Source organism: Sylvia atricapilla, chromosome 9 (assembly GCF_009819655.1).
Source record: "Sylvia atricapilla isolate bSylAtr1 chromosome 9, bSylAtr1.pri, whole genome shotgun sequence".
NCBI lineage: Eukaryota > Metazoa > Chordata > Aves > Passeriformes > Sylviidae > Sylvia > Sylvia atricapilla.
Window position 1 is genome coordinate 8,259,847 of NC_089148.1, and position 23,163 is coordinate 8,283,009.

General features: G+C 52.9%; 2 protein-coding genes across 2 annotated transcripts in view; one reads left to right on the plus strand and one right to left on the minus strand.

The window, feature by feature from the left end:
• The window catches only part of PAPPA2 (pappalysin 2), a 90,553-nt gene extending 88,311 nt beyond the window's left edge, over window positions 1-2,242 (plus strand). Inside the window, exon 22 of the mRNA XM_066324712.1 lies at window positions 2,123-2,242. Coding sequence (XP_066180809.1) covers window positions 2,123-2,197 — 75 coding nt within the window. The 3' untranslated portion in view covers window positions 2,198-2,242. The remainder of the gene's footprint in view (window positions 1-2,122) is intronic.
• A 7,282-nt stretch (window positions 2,243-9,524) lies between these two features.
• ASTN1 (astrotactin 1) overlaps window positions 9,525-23,163 on the minus strand; it is a 54,874-nt gene continuing 41,235 nt past the window's right edge. The window contains exons 14-23 of the mRNA XM_066324713.1: window positions 22,973-23,100; window positions 20,652-20,756; window positions 20,300-20,488; window positions 17,642-17,910; window positions 17,168-17,301; window positions 16,658-16,809; window positions 16,186-16,321; window positions 15,966-16,066; window positions 15,312-15,495; window positions 9,525-10,533 (exon numbers count right to left, since the gene is read on the minus strand). Of these exons, the coding sequence (XP_066180810.1) occupies window positions 10,299-10,533; window positions 15,312-15,495; window positions 15,966-16,066; window positions 16,186-16,321; window positions 16,658-16,809; window positions 17,168-17,301; window positions 17,642-17,910; window positions 20,300-20,488; window positions 20,652-20,756; window positions 22,973-23,100 (1,633 nt within the window). The 3' untranslated portion in view covers window positions 9,525-10,298. The remainder of the gene's footprint in view (window positions 10,534-15,311; window positions 15,496-15,965; window positions 16,067-16,185; window positions 16,322-16,657; window positions 16,810-17,167; window positions 17,302-17,641; window positions 17,911-20,299; window positions 20,489-20,651; window positions 20,757-22,972; window positions 23,101-23,163) is intronic.

Consider the following 23,163-nt stretch of genomic DNA (forward strand, 5'->3'; position numbering starts at 1 on the left):
TCTTACCCCCATCAGGAGACACTTCTTTCCAAGGGTTTGACATTTGAGGGCACAAGATTCAACCTGGCCTTTGGCTGCAAAACTTGAAACACATTAACAAAAAAGGGAAAGGCTAGGAACCAAAACTCAGCTCGGGACAGGTTGTATGAAAGCCCATTCCTCAGTGAGCAGAGCCTGGAAGTGCCAACAACAGGGTACATCTGTTTGTCCATCCCAAGGCGGAGAGGCCTTGTGGGGGCACAGGGGTGTCACAGGGCTGAGGTGTCCTTTGTCCATCCCAGGGCGGAGAGGCCTTGTGGGGGCACAGGGGTGTCACAGGGCTGAGGCTGAGGTGTCCCTTTGTCCATCCCAGGGCGGAGAGGCCTTGTGGGGGCACAGGGATGTCACAGGGCTGAGGCTGAGGTGTCCTTTGTCCATCCCAGGGCGGAGAGGCCTTGTGGGGGCACAGGGGTGTCACAGGGCTGAGGTGTCCTTTGTCCATCCCAGGGCGGAGAGGCCTTGTGGGGGCACAGGGGTGTCACAGGGCTGAGGCTGAGGTGTCCTTTGTCCATCCCAGGGCGGAGAGGCCTTGTGGGGGCACAGGGGTGTCACAGGGCTGAGGTGTCCCTTTGTCCATCCCAGGGCGGAGATGCCTTGTGGGGGCACAGGGGTGTCACAGGGCTGAGGCTGAGGTGTCCCTTTGGCCATCCCAGGGCGGAGAGGCCTTGTGGGGGCACAGGGGTGTCACAGGGCTGAGGCTGAGGTGTCCCTTTGTCCATCCCAGGGCGGAGAGGCCTTGTGGGGGCACAGGGATGTCACAGGGCTGAGGCTGAGGTGTCCCTTTGTCCATCCCAGGGCGGAGAGGCCTTGTGGGGGCACAGGGGTGTCACAGGGCTGAGGCTGAGGTGTCCCTTTGTCCATCCCGGGGCGGAGAGGCCTTGTGGGGGCACAGGGGTGTCACAGGGCTGAGGTGTCCTTTGTCCATCCCAGGGCGGAGAGGCCTTGTGGGGGCACAGGGATGTCACAGGGCTGAGGCTGAGGTGTCCCTTTGTCCATCCCAGGGTGGAGAGGCCTTGTGGGGGCACAGGGGTGTCACAGGGCTGAGGCTGAGGTGTCCTTTGTCCATCCCAGGGCGGAGAGGCCTTGTGGGGGCACAGGGGTGTCACAGGGCTGAGGCTGAGGTGTCCCTTTGTCCATCCCAGGGCGGAGAGGCCTTGTGGGGGCACAGGGGTGTCACAGGGCTGAGGTGTCCTTTGTCCATCCCAGGGCGGAGAGGCCTTGTGGGGGCACAGGGGTGTCACAGGGCTGAGGCTGAGGTGTCCTTTGTCCATCCCAGGGCGGAGAGGCCTTGTGGGGGCACAGGGGTGTCACAGGGCTGAGGTGTCCTTTGTCCATCCCAGGGTGGAGAGGCCTTGTGGGGGCACAGGGGTGTCACAGGGCTGAGGCTGAGGTGTCCTTTGTCCATCCCAGGGCGGAGAGGCCTTGTGGGGGCACAGGGGTGTCACAGGGCTGAGGCTGAGGTGTCCTTTGTCCATCCCAGGGCGGAGAGGCCTTGTGGGGGCACAGGGGTGTCACAGGGCTGAGGTGTCCTTTGTCCATCCCAGGGTGGAGAGGCCTTGTGGGGGCACAGGGATGTCACAGGGCTGAGGCTGAGGTGTCCTTTGTCCATCCCAGGGTGGAGAGGCCTTGTGGGGGCACAGGGATGTCACAGGGCTGAGGCTGAGGTGTCCTTTGTCCATCCCAGGGCGGAGAGGCCTTGTGGGGGCACAGGGATGTCACAGGGCTGAGGCTGAGGTGTCCTTTGTCCATCCCGGGGCGGAGAGGCCTTGTGGGGGCACAGGGGTGTCACAGGGCTGAGGTGTCCCTTTGTCCATCCCGGGGCGGAGAGGCCTTGTGGGGGCACAGGGGTGTCACAGGGCTGAGGCTGAGGTGTCCCTTTGTCCATCCCAGGGCGGAGAGGCCTTGTGGGGGCACAGGGGTGTCACAGGGCTGAGGTGTCCTTTGTCCATCCCAGGGCGGAGAGGCCTTGTGGGGGCACAGGGGTGTCACAGGGCTGAGGTGTCCCTTTGTCCATCCCAGGGCGGAGAGGCCTTGTGGGGACACAGGGGTGTCACAGGGCTGAGGTGTCCCTTTGCTCCCCCAGGTGATCCCGTTTGCTGCTGACTGTGACCAGGACGAGTGCACGTGCCGCGACCCTGCGGCCGAGGAGAACCAGTAGCAGCACCATGAGGGGCCTCTCTCGGTCAGGCCGCGCCGCAGGAGCCAAGGGGCAGCGGGGCCGTGGGGATGGCGGGGGGCAAGGGGGCAGGAGCCTGGGGGAGAGCTGGGCAGGGGGATGGCGACTGCACACGGAGGAGCCCAGGAGGGCAGGCATGTGGCCTCCTCCCCATCGCTGCTCCCTGCAGGAGGCACACGGGGCGCTCAGCCCAGGGTCTGGTGCTGCCTCAGCCGCACGCTGGGCCAGGGCCCATCCACGCCCAGGATGCTGCCACGGATGTTTGTCCTGGTCTGGCTCCTGGGTGTCTGTCTTTGCTCTGGGTTTTGTCACTATTCACCCCTCTCTGCTGTACAGACTTCTTTTAGCAAGGTCGAGGTAGTTGTGATCTCTCTGCAAATATTTAAACTTAATTGTATCTATATACATATATATAATATATATATAAATATATATTATATTTTCTTTGCTCTTGATGAAGCTGAGAAAGGATATCCTTTATCACACCCATGCTGCTGTGAAGTACAAACCATTGGGAAAAGCGCAGGTCGGGGCGGGAGGAGCAGGGATTTTCCCCTTCCTTGCTGAGAGGGAGCTGGAAGGAGGACAGAGAGAGAAGCCAAGCATCCAGGCCATGCTAGGAGAGGGCTCCCCAGGTGTGGAGGCTCCCACCTCAAGATGATTTTGGCATCTTGCAAAACTAAGTTTTGCCCTTGGTATTTGCCAGTGTTTTGCCTTGCTCTGCCTAGGGCGTGGATCAGGATTCTGGGGTTGAGAAAAAATGTTATTGTGCCCTTGAATCATCCCAGTGAGCACAACAGATTCCAAGGGCACCACAGGCATCCATCACACATTATTTTAGAGCCCTCTGGGCAGGGTTTAGTGTCCATGGGGATGACTGCATGGTCAATAGGAGCAAAGACTCAGCACGCTGCCTCTCTGTCTCACTCCCCCGCCACTGCACACCCAGCTGGGTGTAGAGGCAAAACCAGCGTAGTTGTGTGCTGCTTGAATGAAGGATGCTGAGGTGGTCCTTCTTCTCTCTCCCCCATGTCTGAGCTCCAACTGAGTTGTGTTGTCAGTAGCTCTCAGAGGAGACTAGGCCCTGTAATGCTGAAGAGACCAAAAAAACCCAAACTTGTCAGGAGACTTTAAGAATCATCTTCTCTCATTGAGATTTTCCCTTAGTATTAACAGTATTATTATCTCTGTCCCAGCCCCTCATGCTGGACATACAGTTGCTGACTTCCAAGAGGCTCTTGCTCCTATGGGCACTGAGTGAAAATCTGCAGACTCAATTCTGGCCTCAGAGAAGCCCAGCAAGAAATCTGCCCGCCATAATTGACTCCCAGCAGCTCAGCTTGGACCCAGCTGCATAAAGGCAGCAATAGGAAAGGTGCCTGGCTCCAGCTGGGATTATCCCTGATGGTTTTGTGCTGTAAAGAGGCAGAGAAAAGGGATAGAGGAGAGCAGAGAAGGGACCACAGAGTAGGAACTCATTGCAGTGTCCCCGGGTGAGCTGCAGGCTGGGACCAAAGGACTCCAGGCTGTGTCCTGCCTGCATGGCCTGTGCTGTTGGATACAGGCTTCAAGCCAGTTTATCTGGTGAAGGAGTGGTGGAGAGAGGGTGACACGGTGTGGACAGACCAGGAATTTCCCAGGCATTTCCGTTTGGCTTTCACTAGCTCTACCCCATCCTATTTTGTCAGGATTTTCCTACAGTTGTGTTTTATTGGAGGACCCGAGTAGGGGCAGAGGTGCTTGGACATCCTACCAGCATCCAGGCAGAAGATGCCTTGTCCTCCAAGCCCTTTCCTGTCCCCAGGTGTCCCCATCCACCTGGCCTAGGCAGAGATTTGAAGAGAAGCAGGGGACAGTGAGCCCCATCTCCTCTTGGGACACTGACATTTTTGTTCTCACCATGCACAGGTGGCACCACCCCAGAATTCACAGTCAGCTGGGCAGATAGCAGCAATATTTTGTCAGGTATTCACTTTTCAATAAAAAAACTGACCCTCAAGCAACCCAAGGAAATTTAAATAATAGTTGACCCAATACCCCCAGGATGTGCAGCTTGGGCAGCCTGTCCTGCTCCACCAGTGCAGGAAACAGGAGATCCAGGAGTTCCAATGCAGCAGGAGTGGGGTTCTGGCAGCCCCCCACAGGTGGGGACAGTGAGGACATGGGATGGACATGACATCAGAAGCAGAATTTCAAGGCCCAGCACATTGCCATGACAAACCCTCCCCTGCCTGGTGTCAGCATTACCTGGATGCCTGTGTGTTTACCTGCCAAATTTGTACCCTTTTGGCATGAGAATCCTGTTTGGTTTTTTTTTTCTCTGCTCAGCTGTGTGTGCAGGGAAGGGACTGTGCCCCATGGAGAGGGGAGCTGGGGGTTTGGGACGGGAAGTGCTGGCTTGGCTAGTGGACATTTGTGCTTCTCATGACCAGACAGCTTCTACGTACTGAAATATTGTTCTTTTATAGTGACACTGAGCGGTTTTTGTCCCCTTTAGGATTTTATTCACAACGGAGGCTGCTGCTATTTTTATTTTTTTGTATTTGATAATTATTTTTTATAAAAATCTATGAAAAAAATAAATAATCTTCTCATCCTCCATCTCTCTTGCCTCCTTGATTCACCCAAAAACGGGGCCAGGGAGGTGGTTTGCTTGTCCTGACACCTTTGGTCTGACATATTCTCTCCTCTTCCCAAAACACAGATTCTCCCAGAACAGTCACAGCCCAGTTGGAGATTTCCTTTGGGTTTTGGGCTGTGGGGGGACACTCACCTCCAATGCCACACCCTACTTCAAGGCTGCCACCCAGGCAGCTTTTGCTGTGCCACCAGCTGCAAGAACACTTTTGCAGAAGGTCTTCTCCAGGTTATGCTACAAACTGGTCCAAGGCTGGTCATTTTTTGTAATTAATCCACTTAAAATGTAGGGAAATGTGTGTGTGTGTTCACACCTCACCTCCCTGGGGATGGGAAGCAAAAGGTGGCTCACTCTAGAGCCAGAGGACCATGTGGTATCCTGGCAAGAAAGTTAAAACCCAAGACAATAAAGTTGCTTTAAGATTTTGGGAAGTTTTTTGTTGGTTTGTTTGGGTTTTTTTTTTTAAGGTGACCAGTTAAATTTGGTACCTATGGACTGAGAAACACCAAAAAGCCCTTGCCCTGTGTTTAAAGCCCACTCTTCTTCCTCCAGCCATCTCTGATGTTCCTTATCTGTCTTTTCTTCATGTCTGGTCTTTGCACAGGGACTCAGTCCCAGAGGAGGAACAATATCTCCTGGTAACATCAAAAATCCTCTCTGGGACGAAGCTCCCCCGAATCATGCACTCTGGAGAGGAGCCAAGGGCAACCCTTCCAACACACACACACATTAGCAAACCCTTCCTAAAAACCTACCGATGTGCTGGTAACACACACTTTGCAATCCACTTCACCCTTTTTGGGGGTGGCTTTCTCCAAACCCCCATGGATTGCAAGCCAGATGACCCCTGAGAAGACTTTGTCATGAGCCAGCTGTGCTCAGATATTTACACAGCAGTTCAGGCTTGCAGCTGCACACCCTGCTGCCACACAGACCCTCTCCTCTTCCTCCTCCTCTTCCTCCTCCTCCATCTCACTCCTTAGCCACACTTATTGTGCAATGAGCTGGTGGTTAACTGCATGGAAAATAGCAGAAGGAAAGTATTTGGTGTATTTTTAGCTTATTTTCCTGCAATGTAACACTGGGAAAAGAAGAAATCAAGTTGTTCCATGAGACTTGATGAAGTCTGGTTTCCTATGGATTTGTGTGCTATAGCCCCTAAATCCCCCCTGTGTCCTCCCAAGTGTCCTGTCTGTCTGTCTGCCTGTCTGTCTGTCTGTCTGCCCAGGCTTTCCCTGGGTCTTCCACACATCTGGCAGGGCAGGTGGCAATACACACTGGACTTGGCCTAGCAACCTGCCCTAGTAAGTCCTGATGGCCTGACCATCAGACACAACACAGCCCTGTAAGTGGCTTCTGGCATCTTTTGCAGATCTCACCTCTGTTCAGGCACTGGTTTTCACACTCTCTGTGGGACATTAATACTCATGTTGCTGTTAGTCCTCTGACAGAAGTCTGCCAGATGGACCAGGACATTCTCCAGAGGTGGTTGACCACCAGGCAGCACCATCCCATCTATCTTATATACTAAAAGAATGGCTGAAAGAAGCTTTTTCAGACTCAGCTTCCAAGTTCCCAGCCTCTGTGGAAGTTTTCAAATCAAGGACTGAAAGACCCTTGCCGAGGACTGTGTAAATGCAGTTTTTCCCCCAAAGGTGACTGGAGACATCTTTACCTTCCCATGTCCAGCAGAGCAGGTGGGCAAGACGAGGCGCAGGACACGGCTCCATCTGCGTGTGCTGAGTGCTTTGGGACTTGGCTAACCCAGTGGACAGACAGGCTAATGCTAAACTTGTGTGAAGACTCACCCGAGTTCAAAGGCTGGGAGTGTTTCATCTGCAACCAAAGATGACATCAACTGGACCAAAACTATAAACAAACACTCCAGTTTGCCAGAGCCAGGGATTACTAACAGCTCCATTTAATAGTCAGTTAAATTATCATCTGGAGTTTTACATAGTGTTACAATGATTTTTGTTGCTGTTGTTTAAAACCTTTCTTTTTCATTCTTTTTTTTTCTTTTTTTTTAAGTAATCCAGTTTTGTATTTTTTGCCACATGGCTATCTCACCCTAAAGCACCCTACTTTCAATCTACAGTAGTAAAACGTCACATTAGAGTTTTAATAGAACATCAAGGAACATGAATTGTAGCCATCGTTCTAAAGAAAAGGACCAAACCTTCTTTATATGTTAAATAACTCCACGACAGGGCAAAGGTAGTAATGCTATTACTGGGGTATGGATGCAGCAAAGAAAAGTTAACGACCCAGAGGTTCATCTCAGGTGAATGATTGTTCTTTAACTCAGAAGTAAAACAAAAAGAAAGGACAGGGGGGTGAAAGAGGTTGCAGAAATGGCTGGAAAACAGTCTTCATGTTGCTGGCAGCTTGGGAAGAATCGGGAGTCCAAGAGAGAAGATATTGTGCAGGCCCAACAGCAGGACCCTGCAGCAGACGTGGATGGTGTCAGCTCTACAGAGAACCACAGAGACATAGAATAGATTAGGTTGGAAGGGACCTTAACGATCGTCTGGTACCAACCCTGCTGCCATGGACAGGGACAGCTCCCACTAGACCAGGGCACAGCTGTTTTGGATGAGCAAGTCTCACACGACACCTCACCAAGGCCAGCTCTACAGCCATGGTGCAGCCCCATGGTGGATTGGTCTGGTCCCCCATGGTGGCTGCTGGCATTTGTCTGAGATGGACTCATGTGGTCGGTGAGAGACTTGGGCAAGAAAATCCAAGCCTGGACGAGGTTCTGCTAGAATGAGGAAACCAAGAGGGAAGCCCTGACAAAGCCAGGGTCAGCATGAAAATGGCCCTACAGATGTGCCACACTGGCAGGTCCTGCCAGCACAGCAGCTGCAGGGGCACCATGACAGGCAAATCAGCAGAGCACAGCCCTGCCAGCAGCCTGAAGAGTCTCACAGGGTGAGGATGCTGAGCCCCATTCAGCTGTGCATGGGTGCTGCCAAATGACTTTGGAGGGATGGCTTTCCCCTCACCCTCCAAATCCCAGCCCATGGGGAAGCCGGGGCCCAGGGAGCAGAGTCTGGCCCAACTGGCTGGTGATGCTGCAGGGCTTTGGTTGCCCATGCAAAGGCTTTGAAGTGTCAGCACAGAAGCAGAACAGAAATATCTGCAGAGCCTCTGCATAAATCTCGGGGCCAGATGAAATAGTAACCTAGGCAGGTATGAATGCATGGGGTGTCCAGGGTTTTCCTGGCAGCGCCACAGCCAATGGCTGGCAGACAGCACTGCTCCTGTCTTTGCTGCTGCACCTAGTAAGCAATAAAAAAGAGGAGTCTGCTACCCAAAGGAAAACAGTCTGCATTTCACATAAAGGCCATGTACACGGTATTACTTGGCGAGAAACCAAATGGTGTCTGGGCCAGAGCAGCCTTCGTTCAAACATCCCTTTGAGGCGTTGAGCAGAGGTGCCCTTTGCCCATGGCTGGATGGCTGCCTGGCTGGAAGTTGAAAGTTGTCTCAACATCTGCTGGGATAAGGAAAAGGATAAACAGAAGCGTCTTGGCCAAGAGTCTCGCCAGCTGAAAGGAAAAGGAGTGATGACTCAGTACAGATCACCTGCCGATATATACCTGTGCATGGAGGTGGCACTGGCCTCGCTCTGAGCCCTAAGCCCTTGGCAGCATCAGGCACATCAAAATATAAGGACAAACACATAAGAAAAAAGCCAAAAGGATCCAGGAGACCTCCTTCTTGCACAGAGCAGATGTTTGTCTGATGACCCCTGCTAGACACACTCATCATAGCAATGACACAGGGATGCCCGGGTCACACTGACTGCTGGTGGCTGCTCCCAGCAGCTCCCCAGTCCAGGCCAGCTGCCCCTGGAGAGATGTCTGCCCATGAGCACTATGTGGTCCTGCAGGAAGATACTGAACTGCTGTTGAGGAAATACAGCAATGCAGCCCTGTTGGCAGTGATGGGGTGCAGAGGACAGCCACTTCCCTCTCAGCACCACGCAAATATTCAAGCCATGTCCTTGGCAGGTAGGAGGAGGAATGAGGCAGAAAATCATATGAGACAGGCTGAAGACTCTTCCTGCCAAGACTGAAAAAAATGAAAAGGAAATTTCTCTCTGGAGGCATCATAAAAATCCCACTTTAGGGATCCGGTCTTGTCCAGACCAAAGGTGCAGAGCTGGCAAGTCCAGAGCTCCCTCCTTTGCAAACCAGGCAGGAAGCTGGAGCTAAAAGGAACCTGCTTTCTGCCTCAGCAGAAACATCATCAGCAGTGACAGGGATTTGGAGACGCATTTGCTCGGACCAAACCCAGTGTCCCAGTACAACCTCAGCTACCTGGCTTTAAAAAAAAAGTTACCAGAGGAAGAGGGAAATATGAGCTCGAACACGTGCAAGTAACATCCCCAGAAGCCTGTTCTCCATGCCCTCTCTGGGACCAGAACCTTCAGGACCATCCTGTGCCACAGCATTGGGGTACCTTGCATCCCTCTCCCCTCACCACGCAGAGCCTGGGCTATACCACAGCTACAAGTGTCTGGTGCAGAACATCTTGTCTGTGCCATCTGCTGGCTGCTCTCCTAGCTGGGTTCTCCTCAGCAGCAGCTTGATGTTGCTTCTAAGTTTTTATGACGGTGGGTAAAAAGATAGTATTAAAGTATTAAAGATAGTATATTTTAAAGTTGACTTCCTAGAAATGTGGTCCCTCAAGAGGAAAGCTCATGATGTCCAGCTGACCATTGGTCCTGAGGCCAAGCTGCTTTTGTTCTGGAGGACTCTGCATCTTGGAGCACATGTGGGTTTTGGCCATGGCAGAAGAACCTGAGGAGATGGGGGTAACAATGCCCCTCTTCTTCACCCCAGCTGATGAAACCATGCCAGCTCTGCCCATCAACGGCACCATTGCTACTCAGGTCTCACCCAGACCTCATGCTTTACAATGACAAAAAACCCCATCCCAACCCTGCTGGCCATCCAGTGGCTGATTAGCTCAGCCATAACCATAAGCATCTCAACCTGACCTGCATGCCCTGCCTCCATTTTTGCCTGCATCACCTGCTCTCCCATCCTGGCTGTGTCACCATGTTTCTCCCATGACTGATGTCCCCCACTTTTGGAGACAGTCCCCACAGCCAGGGCAGGGATGGGGCAGGAGAAGAGGGCTGTGCCCTCTCAACCTGCCTTCTCCACCACTGCTGAGGAACCTCTTGGCAAATGAACAAAACAAAACCAAGAAAACTGGGTCCCACAAGACTTCTAACTAGAAAGGCTTTTGGCCAAGTTGAAGAAGAAACTAATACTGAGTCAGTCCTGCACAGAGCAGCCAGTTTTGCTCCCCAGTCCAAATTCTTGCCTCCAGAAACATCAGCGACACCCTTCCCCTCCACGGGTCCACGTGTAAAACCCTCAGAAACGCCCACGGGAAGGCCAGCCTGAGAGCAGGCGCCCAGAACCCTCAGTAGTCCTTGTCACCATAGTCATTGTAAAGGACACTCAGCGTCTGCTCCTCGCACGTCTTCCTGAGGTCCCGGCTGAGCTCCGACCAGTTGAGCCCATAGGGCTTGATCTCGCTGTAGCGGCAGGCCAGGTACTTGAGGGATGAGCGCTGGAGGCTGATCTTGGGCTCCTGCAGGAGGCCATTGCACCAGCTGCTGAGGTCCCCCAGCTGCGAGAGGATGAGGCCAGCCTTCCTGCAGCGAGGGCGGGCAAGGGGAGATGCCGGGGGGCGATGGACAGCGAGGGGTGGCGGGAGTGATGGAGACACCATGGAGAGGATGGCGGGAAGGGCGGGAGGAATGTATGAGGAGAGAAAAGTAAAGACAGTTAAGGACACCGTGGGAGCTCCTTGAGGGAGAAGAGATAATGCAAGGGCAGCTGTGTGGAGCCTGATGCTGCCAGGACAAGGAGGGATGGTGGGGCTGTGGGGACACATCACCCCAAGGCAGCACCGCAAGCTGAATCCACGTGAGAGCAGCCCCTACCCGGGACAGACATGCCCATATCACCATGGCACTGCTGGACCTGCTGCACTGGTCTTGGGACTCACACTTCCCTGTCCTGTCCCCTTTTCTTCCTCCACCCTGTATCACTCATACAACAAGCCCAGGTTTTCTGAGAGTTTATTAAGGAGACAGTCACAGGTGTAGCTGTGAAACCCCCAGCACCCCTTTGGGTGGGCATCACCAATATGGCACCACCTGTCACTGTTGCAGCTACTGGACCTCAAACATAACAGGATATCCCAAAGAAACAGGGAGCCAATAGAACTGTAGGCAGTGGGGATAAATGCTAACAAGTGTCAGGCAAGACCTATATGGCCAGCCCAGAACAGTGTCACCATGTGTGTCCTCTCCATTAAGTAAGTGTATGTGCTGCATATTCAGGAAATATGCTGGTCACTCATGGCTTGATGTAGGAATCTCAGAATCATGGTATGGTTTGGTTGGAAGGGACCTTAAAGATCCTTTTGTTCCACTCCCCTGTCCCATGGCAGGGACACCTTCTACTTGATCAGGTTGCTCCATGTCCCCACCTGGCCTTGAACATTTCCAGGAATGGGGCATCTTCGACTTCTCCAGTGCCAGAATGCACAGTATTGGGAGCAGCATGCAGGGATACCACTGAGCAGGAGGGAGATTTAAGAAAGAAAAAATACCCCAAAAACCCAAACCAGAATGTCATGTCCAGCTTGTGAGGGTCTGTATGGAAGGCTGAAGGTGAGATAAAAATCATGATCCACACAGGATGCAATATCACAGGACATAAGTCCAGTGATTGACACTCCTTCTACATGGCTCAATACAATATTTAGTAACAGCTTAGGAAATGTGTCCTACAGGACATCGTGCAAACCAGAAGGGATATACTGGGGCATATATCAAAACACAACTGAGAGAGCAGGGGATGTGGCAGAGCTCCCTGGTTCTTTGCATGTGCGTTTTGCATCTTCCAGTTGTGGAGAACAAGGTGACAAAAGGCAAGTCACTGCAGCAGTAGCTTGTGAAGAGCCACAACCCAGCCAAGGAAGCCTTAAGAGAAGGTCAGATGAAGAGGAGGTCAGGAATGAATCCATCTTCTGCAACAGACATACAGCACACCCAGAGCATCATAGCCTCAGTGCAGGCTTGTCCTGGTAGTGAGGAAATGCTAAATTACCAGCCTCTTGTATTGGATGAGGTATTGTAAGAGCGCAGATGATCATGGCCAAACATGATCTAAGTTGTGTTCTTTTCAAATTTGTCCTCATAAAATTGTGCTTCTCATGTTTTTACCAAGAAAATCAGTTTGTACAGATAAAACACATTGTGTTCATTTTAAATTTGTCTCACACTTTGGATGATCTCCAGGGAACGTGGCCACTGTGGAGGCAATGGATTGAAATTAAGTATCTTGAAGGTATCTCATGTGCCTGGAAACCCAGACAGAAGTTTAAGCAACTGATGAGCTGGGATAAGTTTCCTGCCCAGCTGCAAGGCCAGTTGGTGGGTTAGAATAGTCAGGGAAAAAAAGATACATTCCCTCACTAGCTTCAACTCAGCATCTGCTCAGCCCAGAACAGGAGCAGTCACAAATCATGATTCTGAAGGAAAAAATCACATTCTTACTGGAGATATTTACTTAGGATAAGCAGTGTGGGCTGGTTTGACAGCTCCAGGATGTGTGTACCAACCATGAAAGAACATCCACTGCCTCTCCAAACCTCCCTCTAGGCCAGGCACACGACGGGAGAGCTGCTTGAAGAGGAATTAATTTACCCCAAGTCCAGTCTGAGCCAACCTTGGCTTTCCTGGAGAGAAAACCTTGGATGTGAGTGCAGCTCCAAGCCCAGTCTGGAGCTGAAGGGTTGTCCAGATCTGCAGCCACATGACACCTGCCACCCAGAGCTCATGCCCAGGGCATGCCAGAGAGGCAAAGGTGGTTAGCATGGTGTTGGCTCTGGAGACAGCCACCCAAGCTGGCCAGCCATGAGAAAACAGCCAAGCTCTCACTTGTCTTGGTCTCTGCATCTGACACCTAAGCAAAGTGCCACGAGTGCCTCTCTTCCTTCAGCATTACAGGTACTCTCACAGGAATGCCTGACATGATCCCATGGATTTTGGCTCAAAGCCCATAGGCACCACCAGACTTCACTCGGCTTTGCTTCCACTTACTGCTTGCTTTTTTCTTTCCTTATGCAAAGACCAGGACCCTCTGCATCTCTTCCTGGACCATGAGGGAGTGACTTGCTTTCGTAGCCTCAGACAAGTTATCTGGGTACTCACGACAAGTTATGCTTCTTCAGTCCAGCAGCCAGCACTGCCAAGAAGGGAGCTGGGTGTACCACAAATGAGCAGAGTAGGAGGTGCCCTGGACGTGTGGAGGAGGAGGGACATGGTAGAGTTAGTCGCATGGGTCCACATCCACGACTTCAAAGGAGCATCAGTAACAGTCAAACAAACGCTGTCTGCTGGCTAAATAATGTCATCTGCAAGTGATTTGTCCTGTCACCACCAGTCTGGGTGCTTCGCCCTCGCAGACGATCAAACAGGAGGTCTGCTTTCCAAGATTTGTCATCACCAGAACCCGCTGCAGCTGCCTAAATGCCTCTTTCCAAGTAGTGCGAGCTGCAAACACTTCATCAGCAACTTGCGTCATCCTATCCTAAGCGCTCCAGCATTTCCAGAGGGTGCAATTAACCCTCTGGCTCATAGGTTCACACAGAAAATGGTACCATTCGGGTAATTCAGTGGCATTTCTGGCTGCTCCATGGCAATGCACCTCTGCCTCGTGGGGCTCGAGGAGGCAGCTTCCACCCCATGCTCCAGCTGGTCCTCAGTCTCCTCCCTGGGGCAGAGAGCAGCAGTGGCACCACTCAGCCCCGGTGATGGCAGCAGCTCTGTGACGACTCCAGTCTGACACGTAAGGAATTTTATGTGCTCCTCATGCAAATCACCACAACAGATGTCAGATGGCCTGTGCAAACCAGGGCTGGATTTCACATCTGGAAATGGAGACAGAGCGGCATCACCACAGCTGGGATGGAGGCAAAGGTGAGACTAAAGTCCGAGCCTGCTGATCCCACTCGGTGTCGGGAGGAATGTGGCAACCCTGGGCTAAGGAGCTGCTAGGAGCCTCCGCCCTAAAAAGACTCCATGTACTGCAGTGTTGCTGCTGAGCTTTCAGGTTGCGCCTCAAAGAGCTCACATTTCTTAGGACATTAATGGGAAAAGGGGAAAGAGAAGAGACTCCACCTCCACTGCAGGGTATGGAGGGCCTCCTCAGAGTTTCCCACCAAAGTGGTACCAGGAGACAAGTCCAAGGTGCTAAGTGCAAGATGGGCACAAGCTATTTGCTGAGTCTCTCTGGCTGTCTAGCAGAGGTTTGGAGGACAGAGAATACACACAGAGAATCACCTATCCTCTGCTAGAAGCACACAAGTGATGACCTGGAGAAGACAGACAGTGGTGAGACCAGCAGGAGGAGGTGTGGGGCACAGTGAAAGCTGGAGGCCATGAATTTCATACACAGGAGCTCTTGTTGAGGTACATTTGAAAGTAAACCTGATTTCCAGATGAGATCACAGCTCTGGTTCTTTGGAGGCCAGATGCTATGAAACACCACTGCAGCCCATGCAATCCTCAGCCCAGCTTGCTAAACTGACTGGAAACATCTATGTTACTGGGAAACCACGCAGACTAAAGCAGATGCTGAAGGACATGGGGAGAAGGGAACATCTGGCTATCTCCACAAGCCTGGGACATTCTCAGGCAGCTGGATGGGCTTCAGTGACCTGGAGAAGCCTGAAGAGAAGACATGTTGCTTACTCAGGCACAAAGAGACTATTTTCGACAGGAAGAGCTCAGGACAACCTCCTCCAAAACCTGCTGTGGCAGCTCAGCACTGCCTGGGCACCAAAAACACTAGTGTCACCCCCAGACAACCACATTTTTGTGGATCAGAAGTGAGGAAATGTATAATTCAGACCTGAAGTCAGTCCTCTGCCTGCTGGGGATCACAAGCTGACAGAGTTCAGCAAACAGAGGTGCACTCAGCTCAAGCCAAAGCCCAGGAAAAGGCAGAAAGCAGAACCCGATCTCCATCCCTCAAAGGTGCTTTATTTTCCCAAGACTTTCTGCCTTTTTGCCTGTGGCATCAACTACGAAGGAAAAAAGAGAATCCCATCCCTTTGCCATTCCGCACAGCATGAACATGTTAGGCCAATCTCTAGAGACAGTATAGGGCTGATGAGATGGACAACAACGCTGGGTTGACAACAGTCAACCACTTTCCACTCTGTCCTATCAATGTTAATGGTCCTTGCACACGCACAGCATCCAGCAAAATAGAAACCCCACTGTGACACTCCACCATCCATCATCACATCATGAGATTTGCTGAAGAGATGCCTTCCTGGTGACCACTATCCATGAGGGACAAGCCTGCTGGTGGGCAGGCCAGCCTGCTGAGCCAACTCAGGCCCCAAGCCTACCTGGGCCCCAGCTCATCTTCACAGCGCCAGGTGAACTCCCCAAAGCTCTCGTAGTGCTGGTTGTAGTGGTAAAGGACCCGGTGGAGGCTGGGGGAGCCCAGGTCCAGCAGAGTGTTGTAGGCTGTCTGCTGCTCCTTGCCGCTCGTGTAGCCGTTGAAGAGGTTGTAGATCTTGTCTGCTATTTCTGGGCAGAAGGACAGGGGGTGTTCAGTGGGGTGCAAGGAGAGTCATTAATAAAGCCCGTCAGGGCTAAAGCTCAGTTCTAGGGAAACCAGGACCAGAACCAAGATTTGTCCATGGAGTTATGATTTACATCATGTCAGGACAAGGTCCCAGTGGAGAAGCAACAGCTTAGATGGCATTCCCTCAACTCAGTTCAGGTTAGCTTCCCACAGTTTGGTCTAATTAAGAAAAGAAATGGGTGGCACCATCAGGTAACATTAGTGAAACACCATTTATGCACTTTTGTTTTCAGAGAGGACGTTTGCCCCCTGCAGCCTCCCATCTCAGCCCTCCACACCATGTGGCAGGTCCTGGGCTACTGTGGGTGAAGGAGGTGTTACAGCCAGGACACAAGACATGTACAGGAACATACTGGAAGGGAGAACTCCCTCTTGCCCCAGCATCACAGTCCAGCAGCTCCTTGTGTCTCACCTTGAGCTTTCACATCATCTACCACAGGGCAGGGTGTCTTGACTGTCACATCGCTTGACCTGGAACGTCTTCCTGTGTTGTCGACTCCCCAGAGCGTGAACCTGGATGAGAAGGGTTAAAAACAAAGCTCTGGGCTCCCAAGAGCACACAGAAATACAGGCAGCACCAAAGAGGATGACCACAGTCAGGATGTCAGCAGAGCCATAGGCAGGGCACTCACATGTAGGTGGTGTCGGGCTCCAGGCAGCGGATGATGAGGGAGATGGTGGAGGAGAGTCTGTCAGGCACTTGGGCTGGCATGGCACAGGGTGACTTGGCACCAGAGATGATGTCATCCACGAAGCTCAGCACCGTCTCTAGGGAGAGAGGGGAGGATGTGCCACTGGTTGATGACACAGGTGTCCCTGGGGCTGTGGAGAGTCTGTGCCTGCTGCCACATTGCTTGGTGAAAAGGGGGACCAAAGCTAACACATGAAGTTGGTATAAAGTTGGAGCCATGGCTATTCCAGAAAAGTTCATCCCTACGGTATGGAGCTGCCCCTTTTTGCAGCATGGTGGGCAGGAGAAGGGCTGCTCTCTCTTCCACAAGATATTTGATTTGTTGCAGCACCCCCTTGGAAAGACAAAGACAGAGGCTCTCTGCTAACATCTCCATCCCACTCTCCTAGAGAACCAGTGGAGTCCCCACTCACCTGTCTCCACCTTGGAGTGGTCCATCCTGTCAGTGACTTTCTCTTGACGGAGGAGGTAGTCCACGATCTGCACCCCAATGGGGGGCTCCGAGTGGTCCCACTCCAGTACCACCAGTGTGCTGCTGGGCTCGTGTACAGTGGAGAGACGCAGGCTGGGGGACAATTTTTGCATTAGTCTCACACCAAAAGGGTTTCAAAGCCATTAACTCACAGGAGACAGCAATTTCAGGAGAGTAATGAGTCTCCCTCCCTTTCCCCTCCTGGCTCTGGGCATGTTGGTCCAAAGGACTCATTCCCTAGGGCTGCTTTTCCAGGATGGATCCACAACCAGCTCCACAGTCCTCAGCTGAACTTAGAAAAGACACTGCAACCCTGTACTCTCTGCCCCATTTCCAGGTCACCGATCAGTTTGCAAACCTGTCCTATAAAGGCACACAGCCCCACCATACTGCTGGCCATCACCACCTCTCCACAGACCCATCACACCAAAAAGCCAGGCTGGGCACCTACATTGGGTGGGGGAGAGGTGCACAGGTGGGCAGCCCATCAGCCCCAAAGGCACTCGAGTCACAGCGGCACCAGTCCTCGATGACATCCCCACTGCCCGAGCACCACAGCAAGCTCATGGTGGCCTCCTGCAGGAGCTGGGAGACAGGAGAAGGGGTTGAGCACCAGGCAGGTGAGCTCGCATCCCGCCACCATTTGTTCATCAATCCCCTGGTGGGTTCAACAGAGTGTCCATCCACTGCCTGGTGGGTTCAGCACAGTGTCCGTCCACCCCCTGGTGGGTTCAGCACAGTGTCCATCCACCCCCTGGTGGGTTCAGCACAGTCCCTCCACCCTGAAGAGCAGAGCTGGCCAATTGGCAAGGGCTGCCATGACTGGACATGATGCTATCTGGCCAAGCTGCTTCCGAAGACAGCCACAATGCCGTCCTGCCACCCCTGCTGCCCACTCCATCACCCCCAGCATGCAGCTCCTCACCCTCTGGGTCTGGTTGTTGGTGACCAGCTCGTAGAGGGGTGCTGCTTTGGTGACCTCCAGCAGGATGGGCTCTGCTGGCACGTCGGGGCTGGAGGGGACGTGGCAGAGCGGGCAGGAGGAGGGGCAGCGCCCGCGGCTCTGGCACTCCATCCGCACGCCGGCCGCCACGCGCTTGGTGCCGGACTCGGAGAGGCTGGCGATGTACTCGGGGAATGTCAGCACCTTGGGGTCCCGCTCCCGCTCCTCGGACTCATCTGAGGGCGAGTTGCCTGGGGAAGGGAGAAAAAAGTGACACCAGAGTGGGCTCCAAGTCATTGGTAATAGAATATGAGGGGGCTAGAGCTCTGCCTTCCACCCAGGAGAGAGACAGCGCTTCTGAAGAGGCCCCTGTATCCTTAAGAGCTGTTTGCACTGTAGGGATTAAATACTTACTGGTCTTTAGAGGAGGAATCGGGACTGAAAAGCCCACCCTGGCCTCTATGGTTGCAGGTCCTCCGGTCTCCCAGTGCCTCAGTTTCCCCAGCCCCATCCCTACACCTGGACCGGAACAGAGCACCCTTACAGCAGGTCCCCACGAGAGGGAGCCTCCTCCATGTGGCTGGAGACTCCTGAAGGACCTGCCTGAGCACCTTCAGTTCACCCCGAATCCCCACCAAATTCCCCTGCCAAACCACTCTCCTGCAAAAGGCCTCCTGGCCCTACATAACAGGAAATATTTTGACACAAGAGGAACAGTCCTTGCACAGAAGTCAAAAAGGTAAACTCTGCCCATCACTGCTGTGCCCTGGGTGGCATCAGCCTGCCATGGTGATCTTTGCCATGAAGGGAAACAGTGCTTTTCTCAAAAAATCCCTGCCAAAGGATGTCCCTGGATTTATACAGAAGAAAGAGGAGCCTAGAGCAACCATTGAAGATGGTTGGTGGGGCTGGAGGAAGCTGAAGGACCAGAAGGCAAAGCCTCACCCCCAGGGCAGGCTCGGGCCACTGTCAGTGGTGACTTGGTCCAGGCTGGCTGCTGTGGGGAGCCACCATAGACCACATCCACGACTCAATAGGGAAATCTCCCTATATCAAGGATTTGTGGAGAAATGGGCCAGCACTAGCCCATCCTTGAGACTCCTGCAGAGAAATCAAGGCTGCTAAAACAAAACCTGGGATCCAAAAGTGTTGCTCTGCTCCCCCAGGAAGCTGGAGATAGATCACTTTAGGCTGGCTGTGAATTGCAGCTTAGCAGGCACTGAGGAAAAGCAGAGGAGCCAGGAAATGATTTGTCTCTTGCAATTTCTCAGTCGATATCCAGCCCCTGACGTTTGCAAACAAAAAGCAAAGGAAGGAAAGTGGCAGGTGCCAGAGTGAAACCTAAATGTGATACTGTGGGTGGAAAAAGGCTGCCAGACCTGAAAAGCCTCCAAGAACGAGAATCAAAGAGGAGGAAATTGCAGTAGAAAAAAAGAAGTACTTGCAATCAAGAGGTGCTACGTCTGGAGACAGCCTACAGCCAAACAGCACCCGGTCTGTACTTTTCCAGGTGTGCTTGTGAAGAAGTCCAGGCTCCAGGAGACTTGAGCCCACAGGATCCAGACTCAGGCTTTGAAAGAAACCCTTCCCACACAAGAGCCCCGAGGAGATAACAGATGTCTGTGTGGCTGGGACATAGCATGAGCAGGATCATAGGCTGGTGCCAATACTGAGAATTATGAAGCCTGAGGATGGAAATGATGTGTCTGTGAGCTCTAAGCTCACACTGCCTGCACCTGGGAATTCCTGGGCAGGAGCAGCAAACCAAGGTCATCTATAAAGCAGCAGCTCTGCTCAGCGTTCCCCGTGCCCAGGCTTGGGAGCTGGCTCTTGTTTGCTGCCCAAGCCTGGATGCTGCAACCCACCATCCCCAGAACAGGCAGGAGAACGCCTGCAGGCGGCTTTGCTGAGGCCAGCACAAGAGATCGTGGAATAACAGAATCTGAGAATAGCTTGGAATGGGAGGGACAATACAGACCCATTTCATTCCAGTCTCCTGCCACGCGCAAGGCACATTCCACTAGACCAAGTTGCCACAGTCCTGAGGACAGACGGCAACAGGCAGGAGTTAGGCTGCCCCAGCTTTTGTAAAGCTGCCATCCAAAGCAGGCACCACCTCTTCCACTGGGATCCATCACAGCTCACTGCAGCCAGGGCACTGGAGGGGATGCAGCAGAGCCAGATGCCCTCTGCACCATGATGAACTTCCCAGCTCCCAGCTGGTTCCTAGGCATTAAAAGCACAGTGCTGGCAGTCCAGGAGAAGGAAATACATTGGAGGGAGAAAAGTCTGGCTGCGGGATGCAAGCGGAAGAGAGTAGATATGGCAGAGACAAAAGGAAGGAAAGAATAAGATTAAAGACAACAGTTAAGTCCAGAATGAGGCAGGATGTCTTGGTGAGATTGGTGCACTTGTCTTTTATCTCGCTGGGGCTGTGGGTATCTTTCTTTCTGGCCTGGACCAATGCCTACTGCAATCTATGGGAATCCTTTGGCTGGCTTCAGAGGGTGCGAGAGCAGAGTGTGGGACGATGATGTGGAATGCAGTCCTGACACAGGCTGGGCACCTTTCTTGCTATGGCAAAAGCAAACCCCACTGCCATGGGGTGGCCATGACTATTTCCCAAGGAAAAGCTCCTACCTTTGCTGATGTCCTCATACTCCAGCCAGAGCTGCCGCTGGACCTGCCTGTTGGGATACCAGATGGAGCAGGACTCCTCAAAGCCATAAACTGCCTCTTGGATGTAGTGGTTGCCAAACTGGTCCAGCAGTGCCACAAAATCTCCACGGGAGGTGGCTCCATCCAGAGAGTGGAGTGCATTGCTGAAGGCTGGGAAGGAGATAGAGGAGATGCTCAGTTCCCAGAGTCCAACAAGCCCTTGCTACCTCCCTACGCACTCGCAATGGGCAATCAGCCTTTGAGCCCTGCCAGCAGGCTGTGTCACCTCTTGCCATCCTTCCTCCCCTTATTCCCCCAGTCCCTGCACACTTACACTGGGAGATGGTCATCTGGTTGAGCCGGACATGGTACATGACAGACTGCACCTTCCAGTGCTGCAGGAGGGGGTACCCAGACACCTCGCTGAAGTTCACCATCCCTGCCAGAGAAAGGACACAGTGGCACTGCTGAGCAATACCTCACCACGGGGATGGCTGCAGCCCTTCCTGCCTTGGGCAACACAGCCAGCAAGGTGGGAGGAAGCCAGGGAAAAGGATTCTGTACGCACCACATCCCCCCAGGGAGGCATTCAGAGCTGGGGGTCAGGTGGTGCCCAGCAATTAAAATGACAGCTTTGAAGGAAAACAAATAGCTTGTTTCATCCTGCCACCCGGGCCTCTGCGCTGGAAGATAATGAGCGTCCTCCTGCATCCCCTCCTGCTTCCTTCCCAGTGCCCACTCCCAAGGCATGCCCAGGTGTGCTAATTATGTCACTAACGAGAGCTGTGCTTTTTAATGAGCTGTTTGCAGGCCTGGGAACGGTCACCGTCACGCCACACGTGCCCAGGTGTGACCGGCCAAGAGGCCCTGGGTCCCCGTGGGCTGGGACTGAGCTGAGTGGGCAACAGATGGACGGGGAAATCGCTCGCCTGCTGATGCTAATGTTCCCTCAGGACATTATGGCAATGCTGGGGCTGAACAGGACCAGCACTGGGGTTTGTCCTTCTCCTTCAAAGACATACCGTTCTTCAGCCATTTAGCTGTGAGTTACAGAAGCCAGAAATTGGTGGGCTGGGCACCCAAGGCACACGGCAGCTCAGCTTCCATGAGAGAGGGCCAGAGAGGTCTCAGACAAAAGCCTAGCAAGGAAACTGGAGGGTGCTCCTGGCTCTGAGTTTGGTGGCTGGAGCATCCCTGGAGTGCTACAGCAGGATGCTGGGCCAGGCCACCTCCTCCCTCGCAGCTCCAGCGCCGCACAGCCAGCACGTCACGCCTCTGCTCCGCAGTGGAGCAGCAAACTCTGCTGCTAACAGGCACCCAGCAGGAGTTCAGGAGGATAACAGTGGGCATCCCCCACTCTGTAACAAGACCTGAAGGCAGAGTATAAGCAGGATAAGATCCTTTGCCTTCCAGCGCCTCTCTCTTCAGTGCTGGCTGCTGCCGACAGCTTCAAAGCCTTGCTCTTCCCTGCAAAGTGTTTATGCAAAAACAGCCCTTCCTTACTCAGCAGCTCTGCCTCTCATGTATTCTCAGCGATATCCAAGCTTCTGACAAGCAGAGAATATTTTACTTCTTTTCCTTTTTTCCCCCCCCTTTTTTTTTCCCCTTAATCAGCCACAAAGCCAGCAGAGCAGTGGGAAATGAATAGGATAATTTGCTGGCTTTTACCTCCCCAGCATAATTGCCAGTGAAGTCCCAGTCCCACTGACACTGCTGTGATGCTGGGGCTGTGGTGACAGTGCCTTCCTTACATCCATGTAACCGTGTCACAGGCAGGACAGCCCCATTGGGAGGCAGGTGTCCTCCAGCACCTCCAGGTAGGATTGAGCATTCCCAGGGAAGCAGGAGTGACCCACCCATCCATCTCTCTTGGGGAAGATCAGCCCCCCAAGACCCACCAGCACCCTCCTCCCTGCTGAATCTGCCTGCACACACACCTTAATTGCCATGCATCCTATCAGGGCAACTAGCATCCACCAGACCCTTGATACAGTCCATGGGTGCTCCCTAAAATCCTCCTGAAAGCTCTGCCAGACAAAGGGAATGCACAAGGTCTGCTATGTGACCGAAACACCTTACTAGCCACATCCTGTGCGTAGTAGCTCCTCAATGTCTGGGTCATTTCAGCCAAGAGCAACAAACACCAAGGAAACGAAAGATATTTATGAGTACCCCGGCGACTTGGAAAAACGGCAAATCCTTGAAGGCTGTCTAGGAACCCATGATAACCTGTCACTCACGGCCCATGGTGCTCTGGCACGGCAAACTAAAACATTTTGGTTTGGGTGCACTGGGTTTTGAATGCTTCATTATATCAGCAAAGAAATCAAAGGTAGCTGGAAAACGTTTTCTGCCTTCAAAAAAGAAAAATCCTTTTGCAAATGCCCCAAATATTTGATGGATGCTTGAGCTTTTACACTCCACAATTAATTTACAGCTTTTGCCTTTCCTTCATTTTTAATGCCTTCCTCTTACTGAAAAAAGGAACCAGCCCTCAGCTGCTGGCTCGTGTATGTGCAGCTGAGCACAGACTGCTAATGCCAGACCAGCTCTATCCCACAATAGATACGTCCTGTGGGAAGTTAAGGTGCTGAAGCTGGACATGCTGGCAGCTGCCTCACTGGGAGAGACATGGATCCAGCTGGACTCCCTCACCAGTGAGGAACTCAGGGTCGGGCGTGGGGTCAGAGAGCTCCTCTTGGCACTGGTTCTCCAAGGGCATTGTGGCCACCACCAGCCCATCTGGCAGCTGCTGCTCCAGGCCCCGGGCAAAGTTGTTCTGCCTGGAAGTTAATAGCAGAGAGAAGAGCAAGGTTGGTGGGGCGGACAGCAGAAATGACTGGGAT